Source organism: Hyperoodon ampullatus (genome assembly GCF_949752795.1).
Source record: "Hyperoodon ampullatus genome assembly, chromosome: 10".
NCBI lineage: Eukaryota > Metazoa > Chordata > Mammalia > Artiodactyla > Ziphiidae > Hyperoodon > Hyperoodon ampullatus.
The window spans coordinates 89,230,005-89,252,819 of NC_136923.1; the positions used below are offsets into that span (position 1 = coordinate 89,230,005).

At 38.2% G+C, this 22,815-nt stretch overlaps 1 protein-coding gene across 1 annotated transcript in view; it reads right to left on the minus strand.

The window, feature by feature from the left end:
* CDKAL1 (CDKAL1 threonylcarbamoyladenosine tRNA methylthiotransferase) overlaps positions 1-22,815 on the minus strand; it is a gene marked incomplete at its 3' end in the record, with an annotated part of 656,191 nt that overhangs the window by 251,610 nt on the left and 381,766 nt on the right. The window contains exon 10 of the mRNA XM_079712248.1: positions 20,629-20,795. Within this exon, the coding sequence (XP_079568374.1) occupies positions 20,629-20,795 (167 nt within the window). The remainder of the gene's footprint in view (positions 1-20,628; positions 20,796-22,815) is intronic.

The following is a 22,815-nucleotide window of genomic DNA, read 5'->3' on the forward strand; positions in this document are numbered from 1 at the left end:
CATTTTAAGCTTGAAGATTATACTCATACTTTTTTAAGTGTACAGCGTGAGTAACTTTGTACGGTTGTACAACCACAAACAAAATTGGCAAAGTTGTTTTTTAAAAAATTGAGATATAATTGATATATAACATTTTAGTTTCAGATATACAACATAATAATGATTTGATGTATGTATATATTGCAAAATTATCACCACAATAAGTCCAGTTAACATCCCTCACAACACGTCAACACATTGTTTTTCTTCTTGTGGAGAAGACTTTTAAGATCAACTCTTTCAGCAACTTTCTAATATACAATATAATACGGTATTATAAACTGCAGCCACCATGCTGTACATTACATCCCTAGGACTTATGTATTTTACAACTGAAGATTTGTACCTTTTGACCACTTTTACCCATTTTGCCCACTGCCTACTTACTTCCCTACCCAATCTGTTCTCTGTTTTTATGGGCTCTCTCTTTTTTTTTTTTATTCCACATATAAGCGAGATCATACAGTATTTGTCTTTGTCTGTCTTATTTCACTTAACATAATGTCCTCAAGGTCCATCCAGGCTGTTGTTTTCTTTATCCATTCATCCATCAATGGGCATCTTACTTTTTATACAGGAGAATTTTTAATGAAGTTAACCAAAAATAATTTGTCTTCATTTGCAAATATGAGAGACCAATGATAAGTATTACTAAATTATAGGAACCTAAAATTAAAGCCATTTTTAAGATAAATAAGATACAAGGAGGTCACATGACAAGGCCAATCAGTTGAAGAACAGATGATACTGCTCAAACTCTATGCTAGTATCCAAACTTACCTTCATTTTCCTGTCCAAAATATGTGATCTTCTAAACAAACATAGACTCTACAATCCTACAAAACCAAAAACTCCATATTCACTAGCCATTTTACTAGTCATCTCTCTCAAACAACAACCAATAAAAAAATGATGATGAAATTCATTTTAATTTTTTATTCAACATTAAAATGTTCAACAGGATAAATTCCCACAGTCCATTTCAAAAAGAATATACTATATTTCATCACTCAGTCATAAAACTAGTAACTTATAGCCCAAAGAGAATAAGAAAACCTGGTAGTCTCAGAAACAGCTCAACTTCATAGTTATTTGTATGTCTAACCTAACATCTGTTTCCTGTTTATATTTTCACAAGGTATTTTGCATTGCTCAATGTAATTATATATTCTGCAGTAAGAAAAAGTACAATATAAGGCTTCCTTTAGTCCCATCTGGATGTAATAAAGGAATCAAATTTTGAAACGGCAAGACTGTGAAAGGAAACTTCTACCTTTAATCATAACAGAAACAGCTGACTGCCCTTTTCCCTACACCATGACACTTACTAATAACTGTAAGAAAAACACTAGCCACATGTGAAACTCTGAATCAGTGTAGGTAGGATCTGAGGAGCCACAGACGGGTTGAATCTATTTCAAGCTGACTTTACAAAACCCAGTCCAAAGTTGAACGTTTGCAACATTATATGTGGAATGTCCTTTAGGATTCTGATTACATAGTAGCTGAGTAGCCACATCTGTGATATATTACAAAACCAAAGTAGTTGCCAGAAAAGTTGTTAGCATTTTATTTTTTAAGAACTTAACATTTTTGGGGGACTTCCCTAGTGGCACAGTGGTTAAGAATCCGCCTGCCAAAGCAGGGGACGTGGGTTCGATCCCTGTTCCGGGAAGATCCCAAGTGCCGCAGAGCAACTAAGCCCGTGCGCCACAACTACTGAGCCCGCATGCCACAACTACTGAAGCCCTCGCACCTAGAGCCCATGCTCCGCAACAAGAGAAGCCACTGCAATGAGAAAGCTGCACACCACAACGAAGAGTAGCCCCCGCTCGCCACAACTAGAGAAAGGCCGCATGCAGCAACGAAGACCCAATGCAGCCAAAAATAAGTAAATAAATAAAATATTTTTTTAAAAAAATAACATTTTTGGTTTAGTAAATCCTATAGTCTCAGTAGTCTAAAATGTGAGTCACTTCCATGTCTTTGAGTCTGTAATCACTCTTCTGAGTTAATGAAAATTAATGTATTATGTTAATTTATTAATTAGATATGTAAGGTAATAATTTAACATATAACTTTGAGTGACTTATTAAAAAATCATAGAATGAGAAAACTAAGTGATATATATATCAAACTCCTCTTCCACTGCTACCACTTCTACACAAAGACAAAGACTTAAAGGGGTTACATGACTTGACTAAGGTCACAGTTACATAGTGCTAGAATTAGGGTTGGAACCAAGGTCTTCAGATGTTCAGAACAGTGTCCTCTCAAATATAAATCTTCTAAATTGTGTGGTATGACAGGTAGATTAAATTACACCAAAATGCATTCTAACAGAACATGTGGCTCAATTATTCAATCTGCTATCATACAAACATATCTAACATACATAAAACCTGTACCTTCCGAAGTTTTTCATGCTCTTGAACAGGCATTGCATCAAGTACCTACTGGAAAAAACCAACGCACAACCAATCCCAATACTTCGCCTTACAGGGGGAATATTATGCTAGGCCATCTGTTGAAGGGTCTTCCCATTCAAAAGTCTATCTAAGAGAATAGTGGCAACTCTCATACATGGCTGGCAGTTTTATTAAAGCCAAACATATGTCAACCCTATGATCCAGCAATTCCACTCCTAGGTATATACCTAAGAGAAATGAGTGCACCTGCTCACCAAAGGACATGTATGATAATGGTCATGTAAGCTTTATTCATAATAATTGAAACCTGGAAATCACCCTAGTGTTCACCAGGAAAATGGCTGAACAAACTATGATGTATTCACACAATGGAACGCTTCACAGCAATGGACCTGTAACAAATTCCCAACACACAAAACAACATGGATGACTCTCCCAGACATTCTGATGGGCAAAAGACAGATGGCAGCACTACAGCAGAGCCCAGGTGAATCATGGCATCCCTTTATCTCTGCTCGTAGTGATTAGTTACCTATAAGCCACTCCTACCCCAGAGACCTTGGAAAAGTCTCGCACTTCCTCAATGAGTCCTGCTTCACTCCCTCACTAGATCTCTTTCTCCTTCCCCATGAGGACCCTAGACTTCATCTTGCTCTATTAATCATGAGATTTCTGATAAGCAAATCCTTAAAAGTTGCACATGCCTGATCCAAAAGATGCCTTCATAAAGAAAAATAAAGAATAAGTTATATACTTTCAGCTCTGATATATTATTTTAAGGTAAAATTCCAAAATTCTGATATAATAATAGTAATATTAATAGCTAAAACTATTAAGTACTTTCTGTATGTCAGGTACTATTCTAAGATATTAATTCATTGTTCTACCAATTCATTGTTCTATTCATTGTTACTCTAATCCAGATAAAACAAAATCTTACATTTATATAGCATCCTATAGGGCACTGCTGATACATTGTTTAATATTCTTTGTACAGGGTAACTGCTATTATGCCCCGGGTGATATCTGAAAACATCAAAAGCCACAGAAATGTGAAAAATTCGCTCAGTGCCCCACACAAATCAGCCGCACATTCAGGACTATATCAAAGAATGGAGAAACGGAAGTAGGTTATCGTTATTCCTGCTTTCTTTTGACAACTTCTTTACAGAAATGGTAAGGGCTTTGAGGGACTAAGTTCTAGGGATCTGATGTACAGCATGGTAACTATAGTTAACAATACTGTATTGTATAGTGGAAAAGTTGTTATGAGAATAGAGCTTTAATATTCTCACCATAACAAGAACAACAAAGTGGTAATTGTGTGAATGTGAAGGATGTGTTAACTAAGCTTGTTGTGGTAAGCATTTCACAGTATATATTTGAACCAAATCATCACATTGTACACCTTAACCTTACACAATATTATATATCAATTATATCTCAAAGTTGGGAAAAAAAACAAAAAAAGGGTGGGAAAAGTTATGTTTATACTATACTGTAGTCTATTAAGTGGGCAACAGCATTATGTCTAAAAAAGTGCACATACTTTAGTCAAAAAATACTTTACTGCTAAAAAAATGCTAATCATCAATCGTCTGAGCCTACAGCAAGTCGTAATCTTTTTGAAACAGTTTTATCAGAGATCACTGATCACAGATCACCATAACAAATAATAACAATGAAAAAGTTTTAAATATTGCAAGAATCTGCAATATTTAAAATGTGTCTCTGTGTCAGCAAAATGTGCCACAGAGACACGAAGTGAGCACACACTGTTGGGAAAATGGCACCGATAGACTTGCTCAATGCAGGGTTTAAATGTGTAAAAAGCACCATGTCTGTGAAGCACAATAAAATGAGGTACGCCCATATACAAAAGAAGAGTAGCTGGTGCCCTGGGAGACTTGAAAAGGCTCTCTAAGAGAACAGAGAATGCCCCAAGCCCAGGGAGACTGAGAGTGAGCGCTAGAGGTATGTCTGAGGCCTCACAAAGCCAGCCACCAAAATGATGCCCGATTCCTCTCCAGGGTCATAGGTGGGGAACAGGAATACTCTGTCTATGCAATAATCATTCCTTGAATAAGAGAGAGATCCTCTTGACGTGGTTTTCCGTAGATTTCATTTTTCTACTGTATCATTTGCAACATGAAAAGCATTTGCAAGTGAGGAGGACCATGCTATCCAAAAGAAATGTTTCGTTCTCAGGTGTTAGGTAGAGGATGCAAATTCAGTAAGTGATTCCCCACACTCACTACAGAAACAGAAAGCTTTTGGGTTCCAGGCCTCTCTGGACATATGACACATAAATATGATACAACTGTCAAAGCAAGTATTGGGATGATTATTTCATACCAAATACCAGATAATTGAATGGCACAACAATTCTTTGAAACGCTATTTTTTTTAAGTTCTAGGTCACATCAAGTAAAATGAGTTTGCAAAGATTTTAGAAGGCTCAGAATTTAGAGGTCAAATGGAAAAAATTTAAACCTATCTCATTCAGCTCAGCCCCTTCAAAATGGTGTTTGTTTTTAAAAAGACTGAAATATAAATAGAGTGATCAAGATTCAACGAATTTGCCAGATTAATGACAAACTGATTCAGACTCAGGTCTTCTAATTCTGTGAACACTTCAGTACGGTCACATCCCATTAAGTTAGAAGGGTAATAAACAAAAACATCATAAAGATACTTCAACAAAAATGTTGGTAAAGAAATTGAGGAGGGCCTCCCTGGTGGCGCAGTGGTTGAGAGTCCGCCTGCCGGTGCGGGGGACGCGGGTTCGTGCCCCGGTCCGGGAGGATACCACGTGCTGCGGAGCGGCTGGGCCCGTGAGCCATGGCCGCTGGGCCTGCGCGTCCGGAGCCTGTGCTCCGCAACGGGAGAGGCCATGACAGTGAGAGGCCCGCATACCGCAAAAAAAAAAAAAAAAAAAAAAAAAAAAAAAAAAAAAAAAAAAAAAAAAAGAAATTGAGGAACTTTAAAATCTGCATTTACTTTCATGACAGTAAAACAATGTACTGCAAATTTCAAAATGACTCTTTAATTCCTGGAGTTACATATCCTCGAATTACCAGTATTTTCCAGTGTTTTTTTTTTTTTTTTTACAAACTCTAGAGTCTATAGCTATTAATTTGAAGTTTGATATCTTTTTAGTTTAGTAAAGCAGCATCAACAGTAAATGTCTTTCTGATTAACAAATACCTAACCAATTGATGTGCAAAGCTTTCTGGAAGACTACACAGAGGATGGAACATGGCATAGTGACAGGGACTCCATCTCTCAAGAAAACAAAGCATCTTCTTTCTTTTTTTTGGCCACTCCACACAGCATGTGGGATCTTAGTTCCCCAACCACAGATCGAACCCGTGCCCCATGCAGTGGAAGCATGGAGTCTTAACCACTGGACCGCCAGGCGAGTCCCCAAAACAAAGCATTTCCATGAGAGGAGATCTACAGTAGCTTCAACAATATAAAAGACAGTGACTGTGGAAGTTGAACTATCTTTTAGAATATAAATAACAAAGTAGTATTGGGTATGATTTTTAGAAAAAGAATCAATAAAGAAAGAGAGGGAAGCAACTAAATGTCATATGCAAGGTTCCGTCTGAGTAAGCCACAGTATCCTCTGTGTGGTGCCCACAGCTACAAGTATCTAATGAGGTATGCATTTTAGTCTCTAAATCTCTGTGCTTTCTGGGAGGGTGTTGTTTGTTACAGGCCACTGAGAGACTCAATTAATAGTGATCTTTTGCTGTCAGTAACCTACTAATGACATGAGCTCCTCCTCAAAAGCTTTACAAGGGCAGATGGAACCATAATTGATTGATGGTACCTTTGACATGGAACACAAAAATTAAGGAAGAATACCGAGCTAACCCCATACACTTATGGCCTGACAGATATAGAAGCAGCCCATTTGAAGGCATAAGTAATATTTAATGACATCAGCAGGAATGGCAGAGTAAAGACCTCTGAAAATCCTCTCCTACATAAAAGGCAATGAGGACAGTGACAAAAATGGTCAGAATCAATTTTTTTCAGAACTCTGGAAATTAACTAAAGGCTTACAGCAATCTGACGAGTGTTTATTCCAGAAAAATGGAGCAATCTTGGTAAGAACAGCAAGTTATGTGGCATTTTAAACTGGCCCTTTTCTCACCTCCCACTGCCCAGTTCTGTGGTAGCCTTGAAAACCAACAACCTTCAATCATGGTGAAAACCAGCAGTCTGGCAGCCACTGAAGGGGGCAGAAGAGGGTTGGAGCTCCTTCAAAGCCCCATTCCCAGAAAAACTGTCAGTATTTGCCCTGTGCAGTGGTTTCATGGAAGACTCTACTCACATGGCTTTCTTATTTAACCTGACCTGGCACTCACCCAGTAGAAAAGCCTTTTTCCCAGGGGCATTTGTCAAAAATAATCATCTGCAATTGCTTAACATCATGGCTGCCTGGGGCTTCAAATAACAGAGCAAATAATAAGCAAATCAAAAAGCATAAAGGAAAAGCTAGGGAATGTGATGTCCAGAGGGGATTTTGAAACACACTGACACGTTCCTGGGAATCTAGAAGGCCACATGCATGCACAAGGACGTGTGCATGTCCAGGCTGTGCACCTGTTCAGTAAAGACATGAGAAGGCCCTTAATTCTCACCTCTGGCTAAGTCTGAGGTTCTACACAAACAGGAAGTGCAGGTAAAGATGGAGGTATAGGCAACCTGAGCATTGAAGGATGCTCCAATATGAACAAAGGGCTCCTCTGCAAAGACAGACTTATTCGTTCCAGGTATTTAAGGAAATCTCTGTCCAATCATGAGCTGACTACTAAGCTAATTTGATAGAGACTTCACTGGCCACACATAACAAAGTACAGACTTTACTGAATTAATTAAGAAAAGTCACTAAACAAACAACAACAACAATAACTCCTGTCAAGAGAAGACTATCCAATTTCCAGAGCTGCCACATTATATTTAAAAGTATATTTAAATGTCTAGTTTTCAACAAAAAATTATAAAATGTGAAAAACACACACACACAAAAGCAATCAATAGACACTCTCCCAGCAAAAGCCCAGATTCTGAACATACTAGACAACGACTTTAAATCATCATTTTAAATATGTTCAAAGAAGTAAAGACAATCATGTTTAAAGAACTAAAGCATGAGAATGCCATCTCACTGAATGAAGAATATCAATAATGAGACAAATTATGAAGGAGAACCAGATAGAAATTCTGGTATGAAAAGTAAAAGAATTGAAGTAAAAAATTCACTACAGGGGCTCAGCAGGAGACTTGAGCTGGTATAAGAAACAATCAGCAAACTTGAAGACAGGTCAATTGAGATTACTTGGTCTGAGGAACCGAAAAAAAAACAATGAATAAAAATTAACAGTGCCTCAGAAATCTGTGGGACACCATCAAGCATACCAACATACATATAATATGAATTCCAGAAGGAAAGAAAAAGGCAGAAAAATATTTGAAGCAATAATGGCCCCAAACTCAGAAATCTGAAGAAAAACAATCTACGTAACTTAGAAGCTCTACAAACTCTAAGCAGGATAAACTTAAAGAGATCTATACCTAGCTATCTCATAAACTGCTGAAAGAGAAAAACAGAATCCTGATAACAGCAAGAGACAAGCATCTCATCATGTGTAAGGGATCCTCAGTAAGATTAACAGTTGATATCTCATCAGAAATCAGAGGCCAGAAGGCAGTGGAATGACATATTCAACGTGCTGAAAGACTTAACCAAGAATTCTGTATCCAGAGAAGCCATCCTTCAAAAATGAAGAAAAAGTTAAGCTATGCCCAGATAAACAAAAACTGAGAGAATACTTTTCTAGGAGACCTGTGTTAGAAATACTAAATGAAGTCCTTCAGGCTGAAATGAATTGACACTAACTCCAATCCACATGAAGAAATAAAGAGCACAGGTAAAGGTAACTACAAAGGTAACAGTATAAATGTGGTTTTTGTTTGTAATTCTTGTTTTTATCTTATCTAACTTAAAAGACAACTGCATAAAGCACTAATTATGAATGCGTTGATAGGTGTACATTTTACAAAGATATACTTTGTCTGACAACATCAGCATAAAGAAGGGGAGAGGGAATTGAGCTATATATAGAAGCAAAAAATGTGTATCCTGTTACAAAGTTGATATTAACCTAAACTAAACTGTTATAGATTAAGATACTAAGGTAACCACTAAAAAAATATTTAAAGATTATATATATGAATTAAAATGGCACATAGAGAATATCTATTTACCACAAAAGAAGGCTGTTGTGGGCTGAACTGTGTGTCACAAGAAGACACGTTGACGTCAGCATCCCCAGAACCTGTGAAAATGAGCTTCTTTGGAAATATAGCATCTTTGCAGATGTAATCAAGTTTAAATGAGGTCACACTGAATTAGGGTGGACTCCAATCCAATGACTGGTGCCCTTATAAAGAAGAGGAAATTTAGTCGCAGAGAGAGGAGAATACCATGTTAAAACTGAAACAGAGATTGCAGTGATATGTCTACCAGCTAAGGAATGCCAAGAATTACCATCAACCACCAGAAGCAGGGAGAGAGGAACGCGACAGATTCTCCCTCAGAGCCTCCCGAAGGAACCAACCCTGCCAACACTTTGATTTGGGACCTCTGGCCTCCCAAACTGTGAGGATAAATTTGTTATTTTAAGCCACCCAGTTTGTGGTACTTTGTTACAACCACCTTAGGAAACTAATACAAAGACAGTAATAGAGGAATAGAAGAAGAAAAAATAACAAGGATCTATTGCGGTGGAAAGACAAAGCTTGACTATATAGTAGCCAATTAATGAAAAGATTAACGTCTGAAATTTCAACTGCTTGGCATTTAGGCTGACATTCCATATGACTGTATAATAAAAAATTGATGTAAAGCTTGCTTTTTAGATATATTTTAACATGTAAATATGGAAGTTACTTCTTTGTTGCCATATATTAGAGACACTCTAATCCACAATACTTTCTCTGGTCAAACAATGCTTTACAAGCAGCAAACTTTTCACAGTGTTTTTAAAAACACAGAAAAATGCATGCTACAAAAAGAGACAGAATAGTTTTTTTCCACCTAAACTAATGAATAACTAGAGAACTTTCAATATTACTCTAAATAGTTTGACTTCTCTGGCCCACGTGCAGCATCCTCTGATGCTAAAAATGATTCATTACACATACACTATTCATGCCCATTATAATGTATTTGATAGTTCTGTTCAACACATACAAATAAAGGTGTTCTTAATCATATAAAAATGCTTATGTTTCCAATTGAGGACACAATCATCATTTACTGTCAAATGACATTAAAGAATTTTGGACTTAAAATTTGAAAGCTTAACATTTTTTTGTGTGTGTGTGGTACGCGGGCTTCTCACTGCTGTGGCCTCTCCCGTTGCGGAGCACAGGCTCCGGATGCGCAGGCTCAGCGGCCATGGCGCACAGACCCAGCCACTCCGCGGCATGTGGGATCTTCCCAAACCGGGGCACGAACCCGTGTCCCCTGCATCGGCAGGCGGACTCTCAACCACTGCGCCACCAGGGAAGCCCTGAAAGCTTAACATTTTTATGTGGATTATTTTTGTGGTGGACAAAGGAAGATGTGGGAAAAAGAACCGATGCATATTGGATCTAGAAACAACAAACAATTTAGTATATTAAAAATAAACAGAAGCAAAGTAAGGAACTGCATTTTACTTTCTGAAAAATATGCAGAATGTCCCTCAAGTATTCTCTGAACCATTAACTTCATTACCAACCTTTCTGTTCTACACCATGAATCACGTGAAAATTCCATTACCCACCTGATATAAAATATGAAGATTTCATTTTACTAAGTGCTGAATTAGCAATGGCCTAGGGTAGCCTTTCATAGGCTATCAGAGCAAAGAATCAATACAGAAATGATCCTAGTACCAAAAGAAAAGTGTAAAGAAAAAACTACATTGAACGCCTTATGTGTTAGCCATGCTCTGTGCTTATGAAGGAAAGTCGAAGGTGGCTTTTCTCAGTGGTTTGAGCATAACTGACTTCCTGAACTAATGAGAAAGATAAAGCCCACAGATGGTGTATTGTGGAGTTTGAACGATACTAATTTCGACAGGTGACATGGAAGTCTTCTTAGCTACTCCTGTGAAATTAAGGATCCAGGGAAAACAGCAATGTGAAACGCCTTTTAAGATGCATATTAAACCATCACGTATCTAATGCCCTCCTTTAGAAACTGAAATGTACACTAGAATACTAAAAGATGAAACGGGAATATTTTGTATGCCACAATCAAAATTTGTAAATTTCCAGGCTTCTAGTATCCTAGAGTTATATTTACAATTCTGAAATATTAAAGTGTTCTGCTTTTTTGGGTTGGCCAAAAAGTACCTTCAGTTTTTAAGTAAAAATAAAAGACATTTTTCATTTTCACCAAGAACTTTATTGAACAATGTATTCACCCTTTTGTTCCACTACCTTCTGACATTTTTCAGGCACCTTCATAATTCCATCTTCCCAAAACTTTTTATCTTTTTGAGCAAAGAACTGTTCCAGGTGCCTCTTACAGTCTTCCAGGGAATTGAATTTTTTTCCATTAAGAGAATTTTGTAAAGACCTAAATAAATGGAAATCTGAAGGTGCTGTGTCTGGTGAATATGGCAGATGAATCAGAACTTCCCAGCCAAGCTGTAACAGTTTTTGCCTGGTCATCAAAGAAACATGTGGTCTTGCGTTATCCTGATGGAAGGTTATGCATTTTCTGTTGACTAATTCTGGACGCTTTTCGTCAAATGCTGCTTTCAGTTGGTCTAACTGGGAGCAGTACTTGTTGGAATTAATTGTTTGGTTTTCCAGAAGGAGCTCAAAATAGAGGACTCCCTTCCAATCCCACCACATACACAACATTACCCTTGTTGGATGAAGACCGGCCTTCGGTGTGGTTGGTGGTGGTTCATTTCACTTGCCCCATGATCTCTTCCGTTCCACACTATTGTACAGTATCCACTTTTCATCGCCCATCACAATTTGTTTTAAAAACAGAACGTTTTCATTACATTTAAATAGAGAATGCATGCAGAAATACGGTCAAGAAGGTTTTTTTCGCTTAACTTACGTGGAACCAAAACATCAAAGCGATTCACATAACCAAGCTGGTGCAAATGATTTTCACCACTTGATTTGGATATTTTTGAGTATGTCGGCTATCTCCCACATGGTATAACACTGACTGTTCTCAATTAATGCCTTGATTTGATCGCTATCAACTTCAACTGGTCTACCCACTGTGGAGCATCATCCAGCAAGAAATCTCCAGCATGAAACTTTGCAAACCACTTTTGACACATTCAATCAGTCACAACACCTTCTCCATACATTGCACAAATCTTTTTTTGCGTTTTGATTTCATTTTCACCTTTCTTGAAATAATAAAGCATAATATGCCGAAAATGTTACTTTTTTCTTCCATCCTCAATATTAAAATGGCTACACAAAAATTCACCAATTTTGGACTTCCCTGGTGGCGCAGTGGTTAAGAATCCGGCTGCCAATGCAGGGGACACGGGTCTGAGCCCTGGTCTGGGAAGATCCCACATGCTGTGGAGCAACTAAGCCTGTGCACCACAACTACTGAGCCTGCACTCTAGAGCCCGCGAGCCACAAATACTGAGCCTGCGTGCCACAACTACTGAAGCCCACGCACCTAGAGCCCGTGCTCTGCAACAAGAGAAGCTACCACAATGAGAAGCCTGTGCATCGCAACGAAGAATAGACCCCGCTCGCTGCAACTAGAGTAATCCTGCATGCAGCAACAAAGACCCAATGCAGCCAAAATATAAATTTTTAAAAATTCACCAATTTTGATGTCTTTTTTAAAATGCACGCTGATATGACAGCTGTCACATACAATCTAACAAAATTGTTTAGGATGAAGTTAAAGAAAACTAAGTGCTACTAGAGCCAAGTTTTTTTCTTACAGAAAAAAACTAAATGAACCTTTTGGCCAACCCAATAGATATATATACATACACGCATGCGTGTGCATGCACACACACACACAGACGTGGTTCCAGATGTTTGACTATGACACCAGTTTCTTTATAGAGCATCTGCTGAGGCCTTTTTACTTATCATCTTGACCCATATCTTATCCCTATGTCCCTACATTCTTTTCCTTTCAGGAAAATGATCATCTCTTTTGGCAATGAATATCAGTATGTCTCTGGATTTCACTGGCAATAAACTTAGGCCAATGGCAAGAGATAAAATGATGATATTAGTGGTTGCAAAGTTCAGATACTTTTTATCACAAAGTGGATTAAATCATATTATGATAACCAAAGCCAATTTGACTATTTATATTCCTCTGCTGTATCTAGACTCCCATCCATGCTATCTGGTAATTCAGAAATTGTAACTGAGGGCAGCAGGGAGGCCCACAGGGTGGGTCTCTGTATAAATTATTGCTGGCCATATAAACAGAATCTTAAAACAAGGCATTTTCCATTGTTCTCCCCCAAAAGACAGAGAAACCCAATATTTTCGACATGAAGAAACATTCAGGCACAAAATAGTCCATTTTCCCCCGAAAACATACCTGAGATGATAAGCATAAAATAAAATTCCTGATGAAACTGATGAGTCTGTGGCTGTGAGGACAGCAACAAAGACTTATTTGTTGAGATCAAGTCTATCTATTTAAGAGCTCATTTCTTTTCTGGGTCCTCTGGACTGCATGTTACCCTGAGGCTTAATCACCCAGACAGAACATTACAAACTGAAGCTCAGTAGTCGTAAGCAAGAAGCTATGGAAGTTTTTCTGAGGAGCTGCTGAGTTCAAGAAAAGCTGAGGCGGGCTTCCCTGGTGGTGCAGTGGTTGAGAGTCCGCCTGCCGATGCAGGGGACACGGGTTCGTGCCCCGGTCCGGGAGGATCCCACATGCCGCGGAGCAGCTAGGCCCATGAGCCATGGCCGCTGAGCCTGCATGTCCAGAGCCTGTGCTCCGCAACGGGAGAAGCCACAGCAGTGAGAGGCCCGCGTACCGCAAAAAAGAAGAAAAAAGAAAAGCTGAGGCTTCTTGGGCAGGGCTGGGGTTAGGAGCTGAAGCCTGAAGAGGGAACAAGTGAGGATCACAGGATGGAACGGGGTGAGATACAAGTAGGCTCAGAGATACAAATGTTTTGGTCGAAGGGCCAGACTGAAGCTTTGCTGGTGCTCAGATCCAGATCCCTCCAAGGACGAGCAGAGGTGGAATGTGGGGTAGAGCCCACAGTCATGCTTATGTGGAGTATCACGGTTTATCACAAGGAGTCAAGTCATTCGGCACATAGGGCTGGAGCCTAACCCCCGTTCCTTTCCAGGGCGGCTGCTCTCAGCTCTCATAATTAGGCCTGATAAGATTTTTATTAAGTATATGAATCCTTCTTTTTTTTTTTTTGCTGTACGCGGGCCTCTTACTGTTGTGGCTTCTCCCGTCGCGGAGCACAGGCTCTGGACGCGCAGGCTCAGTGGCCATGGCTCACGGGCCCAGCCGCTCCACGGCATGTGGGATCCTCCCGGACCGGGGCACGAACCCGTGTCCCCTGTATCGGCAGGCGGACTCTCAACCACTGCGCCACCAGGGAAGCCCTGAATCCGTTTAATATTTGATGGTTTCCTCCCCCTAAATTTTCAGATAGGCACAAACTTTGGTCTCCGGTTTTACAGGTTTCACTGACCTCTTGAAATCTATTCACAAGTGCCAGGTTAAGAATGAAGTAAAGTGCTGATGATTCTAATCAGTAAGAAACGGGGTACCAACAGTCACACGTACCACACTGACAAGTTCCAAAAGCTACAGTACGTTGATGGCAGAAATAAAGGATTTTTCCTTTCCATTTCCTTGCTCAAAACGAATCACTGAGCATGTCCTTCTATTCATCAAAAGGGTGAAAGAGTTTGTATACAACAGCACAAAATCCATTTGCATATTTTTCTATTATTCTGGAAAGTATAACCCTTAAGGAAAAAAAAAAGTTTAAAGACCCATGTGAACTGTTGACTTCAATTTGGAAATTCTGTATTGCTTTGATGAAACATAAGCACAGCAGGTATTGTGTTTTCTATTATTTTGAAACTATGAGGCATTTTTCAGAAGTCTGCCAAGCTAAACATCCTATTAATGTTCATAAATTACCATGCAGCAAAAGTCCTTGACATATATCTACTGTCTTACTGGATAAATTAATTTTGCTAAATGTACTATTAGATTGGAACATAAGGTCATTTGAATAGAAGTAAATATACAAAAATCAAGGGTAGCAGGAAACTGACTGGTAGTGACTAAAAGATTTCTCAACCAAAAACAGATGGAACATTTAAAATACCACTATGATTAACCTTACACAATGTAACACATATAATATAAGTAACAGAAATATACTAAATATAAATCTTTAAAGAACTTATACATTTTAATTCAAGCTGAATAAAATGTAGCATATCAATGTGAATATGAGTGTCAATATTCTCAGCAATATTTTACAGAGTAATAGAAATTTTAAAATAACCAATTTGCTTTATTTATAATTTGAATGTAGGAAAAGTCTTTAATAACAAGCATTTGCACTCCAAATTAATCAACTTGCCCTCTCTGTTCCAGGCTGTAAGTGATGCACTAAAATTCTGATATGACTTTAAGACATACAAGGCATTTTCAAGGAAGATAACAGTTATTTTAAATTATTCATAACACAAGGAGAAGCAGAATAGCTTAGATAAATAAAATCCACAGATAATTCCCATATCCCTTTCTGGTCAACAGCTTTAATATCTTTTCCCTACCAGCCAACCCATAAAATGAAAAACAAGACAAACTGCCTGATTTTAATTTCTCCTCCTTGACGATCCACTGCTGACTTCTCTGATGGAGACTAGAAAAAGCAGTGAAAGCTAAGAAGCAGGAAGGAGAAGAAAGAAGCTAAAAGCCTAGATAACCTACAAATTCAATAATCATATAATGAGCTCATTTGCTCTAGGTAGTCCTAAAGATACTATCTGTCACTACAATATTTTAGCAGGGCAAATAATAAAGCATATCCCTTAGATAGGTTCTCCTCCACCATCTAGTAATTCTTCACAAAAGTGTGACTCATAAGTGAGAAACACATATGACAACCATCCACAAACTCTTCCAAAACTAGATGCTCAGCCCAGATATGAAGGCACCTCAATATGTATAAGACATGCAGTCAAAGAACAGCTAAACTTAGAGCCATCACATCATTCCATACACATTTATTAAGTGCATGTCATCACAGGCACTGAAATGCAAAGACAAACAATACAGCCTCTTCCTAAAGATGATAACAGTTTTGTTGGATTTACGTGTAAATAAGTAATGATGCACCATGATGAGTGCCCACAGAGATAGGCTGGACAGAGTCTGACAAAGCATGGAAGGAATCTGGGAAATATCTGAGCAGGCTTTATGGAAGATGCAGTATAGCAGAGAGCATTTTAGAGTCAGACAAGATTAGAAACCCGTTCAGCTGCTAATTAGTTATGTAATTTGGTCAATTATTAAAGCTTTCTAAGACTTGGCTTCTCAATAAATAAAATAAGGATGATGTTATCTATATAGCTAGCTTACTGTAAGAAGGAAAAGAGATAATATGTGTATAGCAAGCAGTATGGTTTCAAGAAAATAATAAACACCCAAGAAATTGCACTGATGTTATTATGATTATTCTTAAGCAGTGTTGAATAATGTCAACAGTGTCTTCTGGGGCCCAGGTACCAGGAGCCATCGCATCACTGTCACTGGCCACATGACACCTGGCTGGGTTCCTATGTGTTATGTTCGCTCTGAATTAATACCTTAGCTGTGGGTTACCTACAACACAGAGGGCAAAACTAAGCAATGCAGTTTCAAGAGTAATCCAATTCACAAGCTGCTCCACCTAGAAGGTCAGAGTTCATTAAACAGGAATATGCCAGTGTTCTTATCTTAGCAATAACAACAGGAAAGCAAACATAGAGGGAAAATATCTCTTATTTGCCACTATAGGGGCAATATATTAGTCAACGTATGTATTAGTCAACATATGTATTTCCACTAAGAACCCGTTTTTTTAACGCAAAAGCCCGAATGGACATTTTGGCCAACCCAATAGTAGCAAATATTAGTGTATCTGATTAACTCAATACTAACAACTGTCATCATGTGGTGAGTATGAAATGGGAAGAAGTTAAAGGAAAAATAGCAGGAGTATAAAATGGTTAACAAAAATACAGGCTACACAGGAGGCCTCATAAGGGTAGCAAAGGGAAGAGCAAACAGGGATGTAGTGGGGGAAGCATCTTAAGGACCCTGTATGTCATGATAAAGAGCTCATCTTTATTCTATGGGTAATGAAGAGGTATTACAGATCTAAGATGAGGTAAAACATATTTTAATCTACTGTTTTATCTATTGTTTCTACCTCATATCCAAATTTAATAAGTATTACATAAGCTTATAATTATGTTTCTTCAATTCCAGGGTGTTTTCCCACCATATATATATGGTATACATATATATAGATATGTTTGAGATATCTTTGACACTTATGTCATCATTTAAAATGAATCCCATATGGTTTTTTAGGGCAGTAACAAGTTAAAAATAGGGTTTGTAGGTATTCCAATTAGATACTTGACTTTGCCTGTTAGGGATTAAGAATTCTCCCTCCTTTCCCTTTATTCATTACACATTTATTCAATATCTACCATATAAAGTGCCACATATAATGTTAGACTCTCAATTAAAAGTTAGACATGCATCCTACGTTAAGTGTGATATCTTCTGTCCCTTCGAAGATTTAATAAAATGTATTTTGAACAGACCTATTTTTCCACACCATACATTTAAATAATGATAGAAACTTTGGTATTTTCCTTTAAATGATTTCCCCTTTAAACTGTGCAATTAAAAAAAAACTGGTAAAAGAGTTTAAGAGAAAAATCTCAAGAGTCAGGTGAATGTGAAGTGAACATAACCAAGAGGAAGGAAAACAGCCCCGTGAAGTGTTCTACAATTAAAGTCTGTAGCGTGAAGCATCTTCCAGAAACACAAGAAGGCTGGGTCCTACCAATACAATTCGCCAGAAACCCTCACCGTAAGTGTATTAAACCATCAGAGTAGTTTTTCAGGAGTGGCTTCCTTCTATCCCGGCAGTTAAAAAAAAATCATCACCTGTCATTCACTGGTGTTATTTTTTCCCCCTGTTTTCAGCTTTTCCCACTTCTTTTTTTTTTTCTTATTGATGAATTTTCTTCAGCACTTTAGGTAAGTCAAGTAATTTCTTCAGAGCAGTCTCAGCTTAGTGAGAGGAAAATGGGGAAATACGATGCATTGTGGGTGCGGGGTTAGGCTCCATGGGGTTGGCTCCCTTCCCTAATGTCCTTTTTCACTCTTAGAAGCCAGTGATGCCTGTGGAGCTCAGATACCTTTTCTGTTACAGAAGGATGTGTTTGTAGGACACTGCGAGCTTGAAGCTCTGCCACTCAGAGGAGGATGAGAACCACCACCAAGGTGTGCAGGTCTTGTCAAAGCGACAGAGGAAGACTTGAAAAGCTCTTGCTTCCAGATACTTGGGTTTTCTCGTTCTAACACACCTTTGTTTGTTTGTCTCCTTTGGTTCTGTTTCCTTTGGACTGCTCTCTCCTTTGCTGTGGAACCATAGGATGGAATTACTCCCTGCATATCAAGTGGAGGGGAATGGGTGGCTTTCTTTGGGACAAACTCTCACCCTTGAAGCTCATTTACTTTGTCATCTTGTGCTGCCTCTTCTGGCCAGATGACTTCAAAGTTCAAGATGATAGAGTGGGCTCTACAATTTATTTTATGAAAAAGGCTCTTCCTTTATTCATCTTTTATTCATTCATTTATTGAGCCACTAGTGGGTGGGGTAGATCAACACATAGATATGACAAGGTCCTCGCCTCGTGAAAATGAGAATGTAGGAGGGAAGGCCAACGTTATAGATATCTTAAAGCAAGAATTTTTAAAAGGTAATTTTATGACAATTGTAACTTGTTATCACTCTAACTACAATCTATGAACTAAACACTTGTGTTCTTCCAGGTAAAGCGTAAAGCTACATTTACCGTCCTCTGTCGATTTTTAGCAGCTCTTCTGGAGCATCTATTTGGAGGTCAACAATTCTAGCACTACTTTAGATGCTGAGCATTAGGGTTTGCTATAAACGCGACACTGGTTTCTGCAATCTTGCAATTAATTAAAGGGTTGAGTTTATTCCAAGAGATATTAGGCTTCTCATCACAGAGCCAATACGTGATTTTTTTCCCCTTGTGTTTACTCCCCACCTGAACTTCTCTGACTGTAGCCCCACCTGAACTGCTCTGACTCTAGCTACTAATGTTCTCTTGAAATTTGATGAGATTTTTTAAATCCAAAGAAACTGGGGTGTTATCAGCTGTATATTGGCAGGGCTTATTTCTCTTCCTACCCACCATATATCCAGCACATCTCCTGATCTTCATGATGGATGCCTCACATTTACTGAAAACATAGCAAGACTGTTATGGCTCTTAGCACATTTGATTTTTACAGAGAATCACTTGCTTTTTCAAGTGCCACGTCAAAGGGTTAAGTAAAAACTGACATGCCTGTGGCTTATTTTTAAATAGCAAATCATAATAGTCACACACTGTCCAAAGTACCAAAGTTAACATATAAATCACACACCTTTACTAAAAAGATCTGGTTGGGAAAATGTGAATAACAAAATTGAAATCGCTAAATTTCTTCATTAGATATTTATAATTAACAATCAGATTGCGATCCACCCTGTTTTCAGAATTTCTAAAATAGGTTGCTGATAGCAGGGTGGCTTTTCAACAACAACCTCAACAAGTATAGGCCTCAAATCAAATCAACAGAGATAATCTTTGAATATTCATTCACATTAAATTTCAGCCACTATACTTGCTTTTAGAATTCTGAAATGTCATTTTTCTGTACAAACTAACTGCAAAGAACACAACTGATAAAAACATAAGTGAGTTGTTTCTGTACTTTGCACATGACTCTCCAACAGCACTTATTAGATTTCTTATTCTTAACTATGGACCTAATAGCATAATCTTATTTCTCAAATAATAATCATGGATCCCAGCATGTACTTTTTCATTTACATGGTTGTTCCCTTGTCCGTATTCTCTGCTCATATTTATTGTATCATTTGTCATCAAGTACCACAGTTACTTGTACACAAGTCCATTTTCCTAGTTTAATAGTAAGTTACTTGAGGGTAGGCACTCTGTTCATCCACGGAAGGTATAAAAACAAAACCAGGGGGGCTTCCCTGGTGGCACAGTGGTTGAGAGTCCGCCTGCCGATGCAGGGGACACGGGTTCGTGCCCCGGTCCGGGAAGATCCCACATGTTGCGGAGTGGCTGGGCCCGTGAGCTATGGCGGCTGAGCCTGTGCGTCCAGGGCCCGTGCTCCGCAACAGGAGAGGCCACGACAGTGAGAGGCCCTCATACCACAAAAAAAAAAACCCAAAAAACCCAGGGATCTTGCATTATCATAACTCCTTTTTTCACAGTGACCACAAGAGAATCAAGTGGAAGACTACAAAGCTCTACGTCTCCTTGATTTCATCTTTCCCCTAACTATCGCCAGACAAAAGAATCAAATTTAAAACATCCTTAAACTCCACTGCACAGTATCCTTATTGGTAGGGCTAACAGTAGTTCAGATAATGCAATGTTCACAGTTGGTTGCAAAATCAATGCAACGTGGTAGCAGTCCTGAAATAGACAAGGGTTATAGACAGAGGAACTGAGGCAAATTTATGCATTGGAAAACTGAAGGGCTGTAAGGAAGAAACAAAGAACTGGGACAAGATGGCAAATACTGGAAAATCTAGGCAACACTAATTAATGGTGAGGAAGCAGAAACAAGATGTGCAGACTGACAAAGAAGGGACTTGAAATTCCCGATTCATTCTCGGTAACGTGGCACCACAAAAAAAAAAATGTGAAAGTGGTTTTAAGTGAAACTCATGTGATGGTGCTGAGGCTGCCACATTGTCTGGATTGGTTCGTCTCTGTGTCAGCATGGAAATGGGGTGCTTTTCCTTACCTCCAGATGCTCTAAAATATAGGGCGGATTTGTCATGCCAAGCCTCAGCATTGCTCCCTCAGGAATCACTTCAACCAGTTTCCACAGCAGTGCGGGAAGACTGGTGCCAATATCTCTGCCATAAGCCCCTGTGTCTTCACTGGTCAACCATATTTCACAAACACCCTCTGTGAATCAAAGGAGATAATTAACAAATCTGTTGCAGAGCCGTTTCCTTCATCATACAGCTGCTCACTCTTTTTAATGCAGTATTTCTCAACACTGATATGCAGGCAGCCTGGGTATTCAATTGCAGAGAAAAAGCAGCTTATCCCATGGTGGCACTGGGTCATTAAGTTCATTTTATGAACACCAGAGAGTTACAACAATGCTGTAAATTATCAGTGCGTCCTATGGAGTGATTAACATTCACAGCCAATCAGTTCAACCATGCTTCCTCCAAAGCACTTTGATCAAGACTAAAGCTTTAGTCCCATCACAGACAATACCTAGTTTATTGAATAGCAAAAGCCCCGGAACTGAAACAGTCACTCCACAAAATAGGTACTATCAGCAGTTAACTCACTAATCAGTCTGTCACCGACCCAAGGAAAATGTCAAGTGTTGTTAAAGTTTGACTCACAAATTATTAATTATGAGGTACCCATTTCTCCTGTAGTAACCATGCTAATTTGTTTTCTTAATTCAATTAAGAACAGAGTGCATTATATTGCTGCATTCAAAGAAGTTGGCTGCTGTATAAACTAAGCATCTGTGTTGAAAAAGCTGTTTACTAAAAATAGAACAGGTTAAATCCTATTTTCCATCAATCAGACTTTATAAAAATGTATCTATGTTTCCATGTTGTTGTTGTTATAAAGAATCCTGACTTCCAATATTACCGGCCTGCAATAACATTCTTCCAGAAATTGAAAGGAAATACTTCTGGATCACCTAGTATTACTTAAAATAAATAAAGCAGAGTTAGCAAGAGCCACCCAAGTTTTCAGGGCACACAGAATCTTTCTGAAGGCATATTCAATTAAAGGATTAACCTGTTTTAAAAGGCCAAATGATTCACAAGGCTAAAATAAACAGTGAAATGGGCCTGTGAAATTTGTTCATGCTAACGTGATTTGTTGCTTCTGAAGAACCTCAACACACACACAAGGCACACAAACAAAGAAGACAGCCTGAACCAAAAGGAGAAGTTTCTAGGAAGAGTCTTAAAATTAAAATTTTAAATTGTCTTTAGTTGACAGAACAGAATAATTTCAAAAATACATTTAAATATTCCGAGCCAAGAGAGACAACAAATAGAACACATAGCTTCTATGTGAATGTGAACCTAAAACTTACAGAACAAAGAAGCAAAAAGGAAAGATCTTCACTCTCTTTAACATGTTCCACAGAGGTGGAAAAATATATCAATACATGAAGCTAACATCTCCAGTCACTATTCTTTCCTTTAGAAGAAGAGATATATTTCCTTTATCAACAAACTAGCCAACCTCCATAAAAATATGTTCACTTTTCCCCACTTTACTATCTTTCTGAGACAAGCACGTCCTCACCCACACCCAGACAACATGGAAAATACAAGGATAGAAATAAAATTAGTTTCCCAAAATTAAAGAACAGGAGACATCAAAAAACAGCTCCATTTTAAAAGTTAGAGATGTTTTTAGTATTTGAAAATCAATAATGTTATGAATATATGGGATTTCTTAATTTAAATATGTAGTTTCAGAAATTAATAAACCTTTGCTTAGTTTTAATCATTTAATAAAAAGTTCTATCCTCAAAGTAAATAATCTGGCACGTCCACAGGCTACCTTTGTAGCTCTGTAGTTTTATAAATATTCTCTGTACATGGAGTAAATATTTTTCTATTGAAAAAAACTGGTTGCAATTAGTGGTATTGTCTGTATTTTAATATTACATATGCCATCAGACACTGGACTCATACAACTTTTTTTAAAAAAATCTTATCACAAAATCCACTCCAGGAAAGAGATGGCTAAGTAACAACATAAATGGATTTTAAAACACTCTGAAAGAGGTTATAAAAACAGGACATTATCCATGATTTTCCAGTTACTGGCATCTGAGCAACACAATATGAATATTTTAAAATGAACAGAATAATTTTAATTTATAATTTTTCCATCCAAATGGTTCCATGTTACGCCTTATGTAGAGAGAGCG